Here is a 14,216-nt window from a genome sequence, read left to right on the forward strand (position 1 = left end):
TTCCTAGAATAACAGCTCATAATGTCTCTACCCTTCTTCTCTTCCCTCCCTTACTTTCTATACTAACAATTAAAATCCTGTTTCATCTGCCTTTTATAGGCTAAATTGTGTATTTCACAAATACTTATATTGAAATTCCAAAAACCAAACCTTAAGAAGGCATCTTTATTTGGAGAGAAGATCTTTAAAAAGATGATTGAATTAAACGAGGTCATTGGGATAGGACCCTCGTCCAATATGACTGATTTCCTTTTAAGAAAGAAGAAAGACAACAGGGATGCAGGGTTCTGTGAGGATACAGAGAGAAGGTTGCTGTTTAAAGGTACAAGAGAAAGGGTTCAGGAGAAATCAGACCTATTTATTTCTTTTTTTGTATTTTTTTGTTTGGCAGTCCTGGGGCTTGGACTCAGAGCCTGAGCACTGTCCCTGGCTTCTTTTTGCTCAAGTCTAGCACTCTGTCACTTGAGCCACAGTGCCACTTCTGGCAGTTTTCTGTATATGTGGTGCTGGGGAATTGAACCCAGGGCTTCATGTATACGAGGCAAACACTCTTACCACTAGGCCGTAACCCCAGCACCCCTATTTATTTTTTGACCTTGGACTTGTAGCTTCCAGAACTATGATAAAGTAATTGCTTCATTCTGCTTCCGAGTCGGAGCCATGGCGGTGGCAAATTCAAGCCCCGTCAACCCCGTCGTGTTCTTTGATGTTAGTATTGGTGGTCAGGAGGTTGGATGCATGAAGATTGAACTATTTGCAGATGTTGTGCCTAAGACAGCTGAGAACTTTAGGCAGTTCTGCACTGGAGAATTCAGAAAAGATGGGGTTCCAATAGGATATAAAGGAAGCACTTTCCACAGGGTCATATAGGATTTCATGATTCAAGGTGGAGATTTTGTTAATGGAGATGGTACAGGAGTTGCCAGTATTTACCGGGGGCCATTTGCAGATAAAAATTTTAAACTTAGACACTCTGCTCCAGGCCTACTTTCTATGGCAAACAGTGGCCCCAGTACAAATGGCTGTCAGTTCTTTATCACCTGCTCCAAGTGTGATTGGCTGGATGGGAAGCATGTAGTGTTTGGAAAAATCATTGATGGACTTCTAGTGATGAGAAAGATTGAGAATGTTCCTGCAGGCCCCAACAATAAGCCTAAATTGCCTGTGGTAATCTCACAGTGTGGGGAGATGTAGTCTAGATGAAAACTGATTTCAGGACTTCCCTTGCCCCGGATGATGTTCGAGTTCCTGGTTTTGCTTCACTTCCTGCCACTGCTTCGTTGGATAAAGAGACCATGGAAGTACACAGACTAGAACTACCAAGATTATGTTTAAATTTTCAATTGTAAATAAAGGATTTTTTTATGTGAAAAAATATTGCGTCATTGTGGTGAAAGCCTTGTAATCTACAGCATTTTGGCATTTTTAGCTAATGTGTGTGTGTATGTGCATGTGTGTGTATAATATTTTCTTAAAATATTGTTAATGTTTTTGCTACTTTTTTTCTCATTCTGTGTGATGAAAATGGATTAAATAGTGTAGGTACAATCACAAGAAGGTGTTACAAGAACATCATCAATAGTAGAAGCTACAGATACACATGGAATGTTGAAAGTAGTTACAACTGTGATATAACAATCATTTCCATAAAATGGAGTTCATTTCACTTAGCATCATCTTATGTGATCATAAGGGTATAGCTTTTGGGCTCTTGAGATCCTCTGCTGTGACTTGCCTAAACCTGTGCTAATTATTCCCAATAAGGGAGACCATAGAGTCCATGTTTCTCTACACTATCTCTGTAATCTTATCTGAGTATATTGGAAACCATGTATACTGGTATTAGAATTAGGAAATTGAAAGGGAATACCAAAGTTGAGAGACAAAGGGTAAAATAAGAGAAACAACAACAAAAGCAATACTTGCAAAACTGTTTGGTGTAAGTGAACTGAATACCTCAGGGGAGGAAAGGGGGAGGGGGGAGGGGGTATGAGGGACAAGGTAACAAACAGTACAAGAAATGTATCCAATGCTTAATGTATGAAACTGTAACCTCTCTGTACATCAGTTTTATAATAAAAACTTAAAAAAAAAACAAAAAAAAACAACAAAAAAACCAACAAAAATATCTCATGGGAGACTTCTCTGAAGAGGAAATGAGAATGATGAAGAGACACATGAACAAGTGTTCAACATCATTGGCCATAAAAGTAATGCAAATCAAAACAACATTAAGATTCCATCTCACCCCAGTAAGAATGGCCATTATCAAGAAAACTAGTAACAAAAGATGCTGGTAGGGATTTGCCCAAAAGGGAATCCTACTACACCATTAGTGGGAGTGTAAACTTGTTCAACCATGCTGGAAAGCAGTATGCAGATTCCTCAATAGGCTAAACATAGAGATCCCCTATGATCCAGCAACACCACTTTTGGGCATTTACCCAAAGGATCATAGCAAGACCATACTAAAGCTACCAGTACAACCAAGTTCATTGCAGTACTATTTATCATGGCTAAAATATAGGACCAACCCAAATGCCCCTCAGTAGATGAGTGGATCAAAATATTGTGGTGTATATACACAATGGAATTCTATGCTTCTACCAGAAAAAAAATGACATTGCTCCATTTGTAAGGAAATGGAAAGCTTTGGAAAAAAAAATCATACTAAGTGAAGTGAGCCAGAGCCAAAGAAACATAGACTCTGTAGTTTTCCTCATTGGTAATAATTAGTAAATGCCTAGGATGGCCCTAACAAATGATCACTATAGCTCAATAGGTATGTGCATATAACCACATAAGATGATGCTAAGTGAAATGAACTCCAAGTTATGGAAATAACTGGTTTATTAGGGTTGTTGTTATTTTCAATGTACCATGTGAAATTATGCCTTTTTCCTTTGTTTTTTGTTCCTATGGTTTAGCCCCTGTTGTCACTGTATTTGATTTTAGTACCCTGGGTGTTTTGTATATGTTTATCCAAATTAGGGAAGGGAAGGGGAACATCAAAATGCTGAGACCAGGGGTAAAAGGCTAACCAATACAACAGCAATACTTACAAACAGTATGTTGTATACAAACTGTACAATTTGGGGGGAGTGATTGAGGAGGAGGGAAGGTGGGAGAAAAATGAGGGTGAAGGTAATAAGTTCGACAAGCAATGCACTCACTACCTAATGTAGGTAACTGTAATCCCTCTGTACATCACCTTGGAAATAAAAATAAAATGAAATAGAAAAACAAAAAAAAAGAAAATGGATTAAATAGACTAGTTTTGCTTTGAGGAAAAATTTAACTAAAAGTCAACTATGGTTTTTGACTAATTGGTCTTTCTGGTGGAGTTCCTATTTATACGTTTATGTTAGAGTAGAAGATCCTTAAAGTGTTACAGAGCTCTAGGAATTTTGTTTTTACAATACAATTATGTTTTTGTTTTATATTTCATTAAAAAATTAGCAACAAGCTAGGGACCAGTGGCTCATGCTTATAATCCTAGCTCCTCATAGGGCTGAGAACTAAGGATCAAGATTTGAAGCCAATCCTGGCAGAGATGTTTGTGAGACTATTTTCCCCAAATAACCACCCAAAATCCATAAGTGGAGCTGTGGTTCATGTGGTAGGGCACACACACACACACACACACACACACACACACACACACACACACACACGAAATCCTCAGAGACAACACCTTGGCCTAAAGTTCAAACCCAAGTATTGCTCCTCCCAAATATAAAAAAAAAATAAGTAAAATAAAAAATCAGCATAAAATCATAAGGTTTAGGATAAAACTGAATTTTTTTGCTGTGTTCATGCTGTAGGAAGGGATTTCTAGTCTCAGAATATGAATTTTGTAGCATTTGATTTAATTCAAGTATTTATTTTATACAATTTAGTAATTAATACCTACATTTTAGTGAAAATTCCTCTTAGTAGAAATTCCTATTTTATTTATTTATTCCTATTTATCCCAGATTTCATGAATATTTTATTCTCTCTATTAATAACTACCTTCTTTGTGCTTTGAATTGTATTTAAAAGTCTAAATCCTGTTACTTCTTTCTAGGATAGACATACATATTTAAATCATCTATTATATGTTGATTTGGCTGGTCTTAAAATATCATGTCCTAATTGCCACATATCTAAACATTTTCAGTTTTCATTTTCTTTTTAACTTATGACACTTTAGTTTTCTTTTTTATGATTTCAGAATAATTTTTATTAGGCATTGTAAAGTATACAACATGAGCTTATGGACTGTTGCCCTGTTGTTTTTTCTATTGTAGCATGATAAGCTATAGTGCAGTCATGTAGCCAGAATACCAATGACTGTATTTATTATGAGTAGTTTTAGTGTCTAATCTTAATGTATCTTATTCAGAAAAAGTAATTTTCAATTTTGAGATAATTTTTTGTCTCATATAAAGTTATTTAAAATTGATGTTAGATATGCTTGAACATAGAAGTATATTAATATTTATATTAGATTAAGTATAATTCTAATATTTAAGCATATAGATTCCTGAATTACTGGTATCTCCTTGCCCTCTAGGTGTCTGAGCAGTCTTTCTGTATTCAGTTTTCCCTGTGGATTGGATAATTTCTCATTTTATTGCTACCTAACAGTTGTTTCGTATATTTCAAGACCAAGTATTAGTCTTTTACTAGCTATGATTCTTAAAATTCTCAGTATATTTTAACATTTGTTTTACTAAATGAATCTATTTATTGATTTGTGCATTCTGACTTGTCTGCCATCAATACTACTGTAAGTGGATCATTAAAATTCATTGGCTATATGTGCTTACTTCTTTATTTTGAAGTTTACAATTTTTAGTTTTTCCTGATGTCATTAGCATATTGTCAATTTTTCTTTTTTTTTAATCTGAAAACTTCTCTATTACTTGGAAAAGGTGGTTCATATATGTTCATTATAGTCACTGTTAGGTTGAATTTACTTTACACTTGACGATACTTTATCTACCATGATTTGTTATTACCACACACTCCTTACCTTCTTCTTTCTTCTTTGCATTTGTCCTATATTCATTTTTTCCTGTTTGTTTGATATTTGTGTATCTTATTTTATCATAAACCTAGTGACCATGTGTTGAAAGTTAAGAAACACATGAGGAAATGCTTATCATCTTTGGCCATAAAGAAAATGCAAGTCAAAATAACTCTGAGATTCTATCACCCCAGTTAGATTGGTCAATGTTGTGAATTCAAAGAACAACAAATGGTGGTGGGGATGTGGGGAAAAAGATCTCTACTACACTGTTGGTGGGACTGTAAACTAGTACAACCACTCTGGAAAGCTCTGGAGGTTCCTCAAAAGTAAACATAGCACTTGCTTAGCAAGCAAGAAGCCTAGAGTATAAACTCTATCACTGAAAAAAGAAAGAAACAAAAGATATAATAAAAGTTTATTTCTTAAGACTCCTGAGAAAAAAACAAAACTAAACATAGATCTTTCCTATGACCCGCCATACCTGTCCTGGGCATCTACCCTGAACATCATGAGCCAGGATATGAAAAAGACACCTGTACATCCATGTTACACTATTCACAATAGCCTAGCTATAGAAACAGCCCAGCTGCCCCACAGTAGATGAGAAGATCCAAAAAATGTAGTACCTATACACAATGGAATTTTTACACAATCATTAGAATAAAATAAGGTCATTTTCAGGGAAATGGATGGAATTTGAACTAGAATGGGGTATGACAAATTACACAGGAGTCTAGACACTCATACACAGTGAGACCAAAAGAAGATACTCTTAGGAGAAAATCACAGAACCACAATGCGTACGTGCCTCTTTATATTTATATAAAATCATATATATATGTTGAAACAAACTCTTAAGATATGGAAACAGAGATTTGATTTCTCTTTCCCTTAAATTTTTTTTAAATTAAAATTTTTACATTTTGATGTTTCTGTCTTCTTTTGGTTATGTATGTTGTATTCATGTGTATATCTTTGGGAGTACAGAACTTGAGGGAAAAAGGGCAAAAAGTGCAGCAGTGGAGCTCACTGGTCATTGATGAAAGACACTGTATTCATGTAATTGTAATCCCTATATATATCATCTCAATAATAACAATAAAGTAAATCAATTAAAATATACTTTGGAATAACACTTAAGCTCATGTATAGTAGTCCATTAATTCATAGTTACCCCCTATACGTGGCTTGTACTCAGCACCTTATGCTGGCTTGGCTTGCTTGCTCAGCTGGTGCTCTACCTATTGAGGCATATCTCCAGCTCATTTTTTTACAGGTTATTTTGAAGATGGATTCTAGTCATGCTGGCTTTGACCTGTAATACTTCATATCTCAGCTTCCTGTGTCAGATTATAGGCATGAGCTACTGGTACCTGGCATTCTATAAAATGATCAATAAGAAGTTATTTTATCACACTTCAAAAGTTAGTGGCTTATGAAATTTTCAGTGATTAGTAATTTTTATGATTATAGATGTTATTGGAACTGATCAATGATCTCTTCCAAGAGCTATTTTTAATCTCATATTTATAATTTTAAATATTTTTATATTATCCTTTATAATGTTATTATATTAATATTATTATTCTTTTATAATGTCATTAAAGTAGCTTCTCTGTCTTGGGGAGCAACATTGCTGTCCTCTTGTTCCAAGGTCAAAGCTGAAGTAGGAGTTGAGCAAACAAATAATACGGTCACTTAGTACTTTTTGGGGGGTATGATAGGCTATAACCTTGCTTGAGGAGTAATTTTGTTACAGCTAAACTTAAGGGTGGACTTAGGTATAAATAAGAGTTGCATTTGTAGCAATACTTGCAAAACTGTTTATTGTAAATCTACTGAACAACTCATGGGGGGAAAGGAAAGGGGGAGGGGGAGGGGGAATGAGGGAGGAGGTAACAAACAGTACAAGAAATGTATCCAATGCCTAAAGTATGAAACTGTAACCAATCTGTATATCAGTTTGACAATAAAAAAGAGTTACATTTGTATAACTAGTTATATCTGAATATTCACCTTTGAGTATTTACATTAACATAAAACAGTATAGAGGCATGTCTTTAAATATTATGCAATGGTGGTTTGCAACAGGAGTCAGTATTCTGGTACAATTAGAAAGCTATAGATAGTACATAATAGATGATCATTACTGTCCTAATACAACTTAATGGTTACTAAAATTTGATTTTTGTATAACTTTCAAGCATGAAATTTCCTCTTCTTCTGATCTCTCCCCAACAATTTACAAAACTTAGAAATTGTTCTAAGATCATAGAATGTCCAAATCCTCGTAGTGTGCTGAGTACAATTTACATACCCTTAATTTGTAAGATTATATAGTAATCTGGAAAATGTTTATATGTATTTAGCTATAAAAAGGGCAGAGTATAAAGCAGAGTATAAATATGTATAATGTGATATCATCACTGTAGACAAACAATCTCCTATAAAAATGCACTAGAAGATGAAATACTAAAATATTTACCGTAATTTCTTAACCAAATTATGGGCAAATTTAATTCTACACGTGCTCATTTGCATGTTTTGATATCTGTACTCTGTTTTTTTTTTTTTTTTTTGCCAGTCCTGGGTCTTGTTTTTTTTTCCTTTTTTCTATATATGTGGTGCTGAGGAATCAAACCTAGGGCTTCATGTATACGAGGCAAGCACTTTACCATTAGGCCATATTCCCAACCCCCTATACTGTGTTTACTATGTTGTTTAACAAAATATTTTATCAGAAAGAGGTTATTTAACAATAATAGAATCTTTACATGCTCAGCAAAATCGGGATATTCGTTGTAAATTCATTTAACACAGTGTGTTTTTCTTTCCCTCTGTTTCATTTTTAGCCAACAAGTCCCAAGTTTGGAAAGGCTGACTCATATGAAAAACTGGAAAAACTAGGGGAAGGATCTTATGCTACAGTCTACAAAGGGAAAAGCAAGTAAGTTCATAAGTTTTTTAAAAAACATTCCATTTTTAAAATGTGTCTGCTATCTTAGTACTAAATATTCACATATTTTAATTATTGTCATTAAATATTAACAGGGTTTTCTTCTTAGTTTTCTCAAAAATGTATAAAAGCCAGTGAAATTAGTTTTATCTGTTAGCAAAGAGTTTTGTAGACCTGTCTAATTTATGTTTTCTGTTTTATTCCTACCCCAAGTTTTCTTTTATCTATTAGTGAATTTGGAAGCCTGTAATGAAAATTCATTTCCAGATGAATAATTTCCAGTGATTAGTTTCTCTTAGAGATTTAGTCTTGAGAATAAGAATAATATTTGATTAAAAAAATGTATTACTGTTCTTGATAACTTTTTAAGTTGATCTTTTACTACATCTTTCAAAAAAAGTCATGTAGTTAAGAAGCAGCTGAACACTTCTCCTCTTCTCCCTTCCTACCTGCCTGCTTTGCCATCATTCTGCATGTCCTTTCACCACCATTGCTTTAAAAACCCCTGTAAATCTCTGAGAATGATAGCTGTGGACATGTATAGTTTTTACTCCAGCAGGCTTCAATTTATCTTGTCAGCATTTTTTGAGTAGTTTCAAGCCTTCTGGTCACATGTAGGATTTAATTTCCTCCAGTGGAGATGAAAGTTTCTGCCCACTCACTTGCTTTAAGAGATGACAGGTTGCCTGGGTTTGGTTGCTTTGAAGTGCCAAGGTTGGGATGAACAGCAGCCATAGTATGTGTGCTGTGCTTGACTTGAGAGCTTAGTTAGTTTGATGTGGACCCAACATGCTACATAATTCAAAGAAGTAGTTCAGTGTTGGACCCTTTTCTGCTAGTGGTGTGTGTGTGTGTGTGTGTGTGTGTGTGTGTGTGTGTGTGTGTGTGTGTGTGTGTGTGTGTGTATGTGTTAATGTTACAAGTGAAAAGAGGTAACTAAGATGTGACCATTGGGAGACTTAATCTTGTAAGGATGGTGCATGCACAGAAATAATTCTGCCTAAATGAGATGTCATATATGCTCTCTAAGCTAGAATGTGTTAACAAAGGCCTACATAAAATGATGAAAGGCCTATATAAACAGAAAGGAAAGGTGACGTTGACTACATTATTTTAAATCTGTGCTCTGCAGTGGTGGCTGAGTGCACAAGCCATAGACTCATATGCTTATAAATTGTTTCTCTAATTATTGTGTGTCCTTGTGGGAGCCTTGCCAGCTTTCCCTTTCATGACTTATCCCTGGGACCATACACAAGGAGATTTTCACCTTTGGGCTATTGTACTAAATTTGTTAAACCCTGAGGACACTACAGTAAAAGTGGACAGATTAATTTTGTTTTTATACAGAGTTTGATTCCAGTTTTAAAGTGGAATTGGCTTTAAGCAATATAATTAGGAAGGATTAGTAGTTTGCTTATCTGAAATCCTGAGTGTTGTGAATAACAGCTGAAGCCACTAGCCACCTCAGCCACCAGAGGAGAGATTCAGGGATCCATGTTCTCCTCTGTGCAGTAACATCTGCTGGTGGCACCCTGCTCTCCCTAACTGCATCTTGGAGAATCTGAGACTAGCTGCTTCTCAGCATTGTGTACCTTTTCAAGGAAGAACAGTGTGCTCTTTGTTGTGTCTCTGAAATTGGAGTACCGTTTGTTCCGTCTAACTCATCCCCCAGATGGTCCTGATCACTGGTCAGTTTCTCTGCTTATCTCGTTTCTGTTGAGGTGGAGCTGCCAACCTCACTCGTGGAGGAGCCTGCTAAACTGCTAAAGAGAAGCCTCCCCCAACTGGTTTGTGCCAGCAGTAAATTGTTGTCTCAGAGGTCAATAAGAACAATAGAGGAATTTGCTCACTTTATGTAACAGGAGATTTATGTGATTGAAACTGCCAATCTTCTTTTAGCATTTCATCCTGCCAATTTGTGCTGAATAATTGAACTTGAATTAAACGACCTCATAAATTGAGAGACTAGCCAAGTCCAGACTGAAATATACTAAATACATTTCAAAGAGCTCTTCAAAGCCCCAGGAGAAATAGGGGAAAGAAATGCTGTTAATTAAAACAAGCAGCAGCAAGAAGAAAGGCAATAACAGTTAACCACCTTTCCAGAATATGTGAGATTAAAGATGTGGCTCTTACTGCTTGCCCTGAAGGTCAACTCCATTGAAACACTATCAGGAGGAGTTGGAAGAATTCTGAAAGTCAGAAATTCCCAGGTGGAAAACATTGGTTCATTGAAGTTTCAATCTTACCCTATTGGTCACTACATTGTTATACTGACTTCCACTGTACCCAAGAGGTCACCTGTTCACTTTGTGTATAAGAGAGACAAATCTAATTATTTCACAGGCTCTGCGCTAGGATGCTCTGAGGCTCACTCTGTTTCTCACTTGGTCAGCACTGATGTCTTTTGGACTTGGGATCCAGTGGCCTAAGCTTATTATGGAAGCTTATGTCAAAGATCAGACCTATGAGCATATTATTAGTTGTGGGATATGAAAATGTTATTTTGTTATATCACAATCAATGTTAATTTGGACTTTCACATACAAAAATTACATTACAGTGTATAAGAGAAGAAACTGGTTTTTTATCTTCATTGTAAAGGTGATGTTACAGTTGCATAACTCAGGTAATACATAACTCAAGTAATAAGTATATTTCTTTTTGAACCGTCTCATATACTCCTTCACTTTCTCTCAGTTTTTCCCTTCTGGCCCCTATCCCCCACAAATTGTATAGTTCATTTTCAACATAGTGTCTAGTGAGTGTCATTGTTTCATTAATTCACTCTTTGTCACACCATTTTTAAAAATGGTAGCTAATGGAGTAAATGAGGTTTGCTGAATGGGATTTTCAGATCTGTGTACATAGGTAAAATTTGAAAAAAATAGGGTTCTTAGCCATACTTAGTCCAAAGAAGATAATAGCCCATCCACCAACACCTGCTGATTTTTTTTTTTTTTTTTTTTTTTTTGGCCAGTCCTGGGCCTTGGACCCAGGGCCTGAGCACTGTCCCTGGCTTCTTCCCGCTCAAGGCTAGCACTCCGCCACTTGAGCCACAGCGCCGCTTCTGGCCATTTTCTGTATATGTGGTGCTGGGGAATCGAACCTAGGGCCTCGTGTATCCGAGGCAGGCACTCTTGCCACTAGGCTATATCCCCAGCCCTGATTTTATTTTTTAATCTTTAAAGTTTTCTCAAAGTGCACACGCAATCCTGACTTCCTTTGGAAGAAGAATGTAGTAGGCATTAGAGTCATGTTCATTGGTACAGCTGTTTTCATTTAGCTTGCACCAGATAAAACAATGCCCAATCCTTCTGACAAGTGACAGGGAGGTTATTGTTTAAGAAAGAAGTAAGATTTCAATTATTAGACTAAATTATACTGGAATAACTTTCCTATTAGACAATGTTTGCATGTATTGGCCACTGCTAAGACACTTTTGTTATCAGAGTTCTTTGATCATTTGATTAGCAAACTTAAGAACAACAATCAATGCTATTTGTTGTATCCACAAATACCTGAGGTGTCAGAATCTTCACAAACTCTTTTTTCTTTTGCTTATTTTTTATTGACATCAATTAGTTGTACATATGGGATTAATTTTAAAAGTCTACTTATGTATACAGTGCTTCTGGCTCATAATCATGCCTCTACTATTCTCTCTTCCTCATTTTCTAAACTAGTCTCATCAAGTTGATTTGTTCCATTTTCACATGTTTATAAAGTATTTTGTCTATAATCAACTTTCATTCCCCTCCCCGATTGTCTTCCCTTCCCACTGTGTACATCCAAGACAAGAAATATTTCACCTTTCAACTTCCTAATAATCTTTGTGTGTGTGTGTGTTTGTGTGTGTGTGTGAGAAAGAGACAGAGAGAGAGAGTGCATATTAATTGTTCAAAGAGGTTTTCTTAGGGCATCTCACACATGCATTTACCATACCTTAGTTGTACTGATACACACACACACACACACGTACACACATACTTGATCTCATATGTGCTTACACATGCATTTTAGGCTTAATATCCGTATATGAGAGAAAATATGTCCTTTATCCTTTTGAGCCTGGCTTGCTTTACCTAATATGATAGTATCCAGATCCATCCATCCATTTCCTTATCAATGATATAAATTCATTCTTTAGGTTGAATAATTTTCTCATTGTAGAGCTCTTGCCAGATTCGTGTGGTTTGGGCATGGGAATGGCAAGAGTAAGCAAAAGAAATATTCTCGGTGTGCTGTGCACAAAGGCCTATTCTCAAGAGCCTTATTCTAGATGAATAATGGAAATTTTTTCTATTCTTATTCTCTGTAGCCTTTGTATCTCACCTAAATGGATCACTAGTAGCTAGAGTTTCAAGAAAGTATATGGGCAACACTGCATCTAGGGAAGGAAATGGATATGAAACGATAAAGTGGCATGCAACTAGAGGGGTACTTGTATGGGTCACATCCGTAGGATGCAGGCCTTCTAAAAGATTTTAGGTTTGTTCTGAAGGCTGTGGGTACTCACAGGGTGGCAGATGCTGACAATTGTACTGTTCCATCATACTCACAGGCCTCTAGTGTGACAACAGTAGGTTTTAGCTGAAACAGCTACTTTCTTCGAGGAGGAGTGCTATGGGAATCTCAAAGTCAAAAGAACAAAAAAACACCAGAAAAAACACATGATCTCTTATACCTTGAACTGTAGCACACTATAGAAATAGCCCAATTATTAGATAGATAAATCTAAGTCCCTTATGTGGTTGGATTTAAACCAAAGGTTATAAAACATTCCAAAGACAAGGAAAAACATCAAAGTCTAGTCACTACAGCTATTCTCTGATATAAGACAGATGTTGGGATTATTAGACATGTAAAACAACTATGGTTAAGGACTCTTGTGGAAAAAAGAAACAATATACAAGAAAATATGTGTTACATGAGCAGATGAAAACTCAGAGAATCAAAGGAAAATGCTAGAAATAAAAAGCATTTTAACAGCAATGAAACATAGCTTTGATATACCCAGTAGCAGACTCAACCTAGCTGTAAGAATCAGTGAGCTTGAAGGTAGATCAATAAAATATTAACAAACTAAAGGAAGGGAAGTAGGGAGGGAGAATCTGAGAACTGTGGTGAAAATATCAAAAAGTTTGATATATGTATTGAGATATCAGAAAAAATATGGAGGAGTACTGGAAATAATACTAGGAGATACATTTCTAAAATTAATAACCAATACTATGCCTCAGATCTATCAAGCTCGGAGAACATCAAGTATGGAAGACATATGTACACATACACAAAAAACACAGAAAATAAAATTTTGAAAGGAGCTAGAGGAAAAAAATACCATGCTTGTAGAAAAACATATATACAAGAATCATATCAGGCTTCTTATCAGGCATTTGGAAAGGAGCAAGAGTGGTGTGGAATGAGGTTCAATAAACAAAACTTCAACTAATCTAGAATTATAGATCCAATAAAGTTATCCTTTGAAAGTAAAGAAGTAGTAGAAACTTTCTAAGACCAACAAAGCCCTTCACTGAGTCCTTCACTGGCAGACAGATTCTTCAGGAAATATTAAAGGTCATTCTCTGTGCTGAAGAAAGATAATATGTCAGAAACTTCAATATATATTTTTAAAGAAAGGAAGGGAAATCAAGATAAAATAAATCTTTACTATTTTCTTTTTACTTGATCTAAACATAAATGCTTATGTAAATTATTAATAGCAAGAATTTATTGGTACTATTATAAGGAAAATAAATGATAACAGTATTAAAATGGGTCAGAGGTTGGAATTGAGAGTATTCTACTATAAGGCATATATATATGTGTGTGTATGTTTATATACACATGTATATTTGTATACATATACATATATAAAATATGCTATATGCATATATGTACAAATATGTATGTATAGATGCACGTATATACATATATACATATATACGTGCATCTATACACATATATGCATATATTTGCACACATATAAGCATATATGTGTAAATATGCACAATGGATTACTATTTAACTGTAAAGAGGAGTAGAAACATGTTTTAAAGCCTCACATGAATGTAGATTTTATTCTGGCTGTGTGTGTGTGTGTGTGTGTGTGTGTGTGTGTGTGTGTTAGTCTTAGGGTTTGCAGTCAGAGCCTAGGTGCTATCTCTGAGTTATTGTTGTTTAAGGCTGGTGCCTCTACTATTTGAGCCTGCACAGTTTGACTTCTGGCTTTGTGCTAGC

General features: G+C 35.5%; 1 protein-coding gene and 1 pseudogene across 5 annotated transcripts in view; both read left to right on the top strand.

Annotated features, from left to right (window-relative positions):
• Window positions 1-14,216, top strand: part of Cdk14 (cyclin dependent kinase 14) — a 511,316-nt gene that overhangs the window by 111,204 nt on the left and 385,896 nt on the right. For all 5 annotated transcript variants that reach the window (XM_048339985.1, XM_048339984.1, XM_048339983.1 and 2 more), the window contains one exon: window positions 7,870-7,964. In XM_048339985.1, coding sequence (XP_048195942.1) covers window positions 7,870-7,964 — 95 coding nt within the window. The remainder of the gene's footprint in view (window positions 1-7,869; window positions 7,965-14,216) is intronic.
• On the top strand, window positions 661-1,364 carry LOC125346988 (annotated as a pseudogene).

This window comes from Perognathus longimembris, chromosome 2, assembly GCF_023159225.1.
Source record: "Perognathus longimembris pacificus isolate PPM17 chromosome 2, ASM2315922v1, whole genome shotgun sequence".
NCBI classification, from domain to species: Eukaryota; Metazoa; Chordata; class Mammalia; order Rodentia; family Heteromyidae; genus Perognathus; species Perognathus longimembris.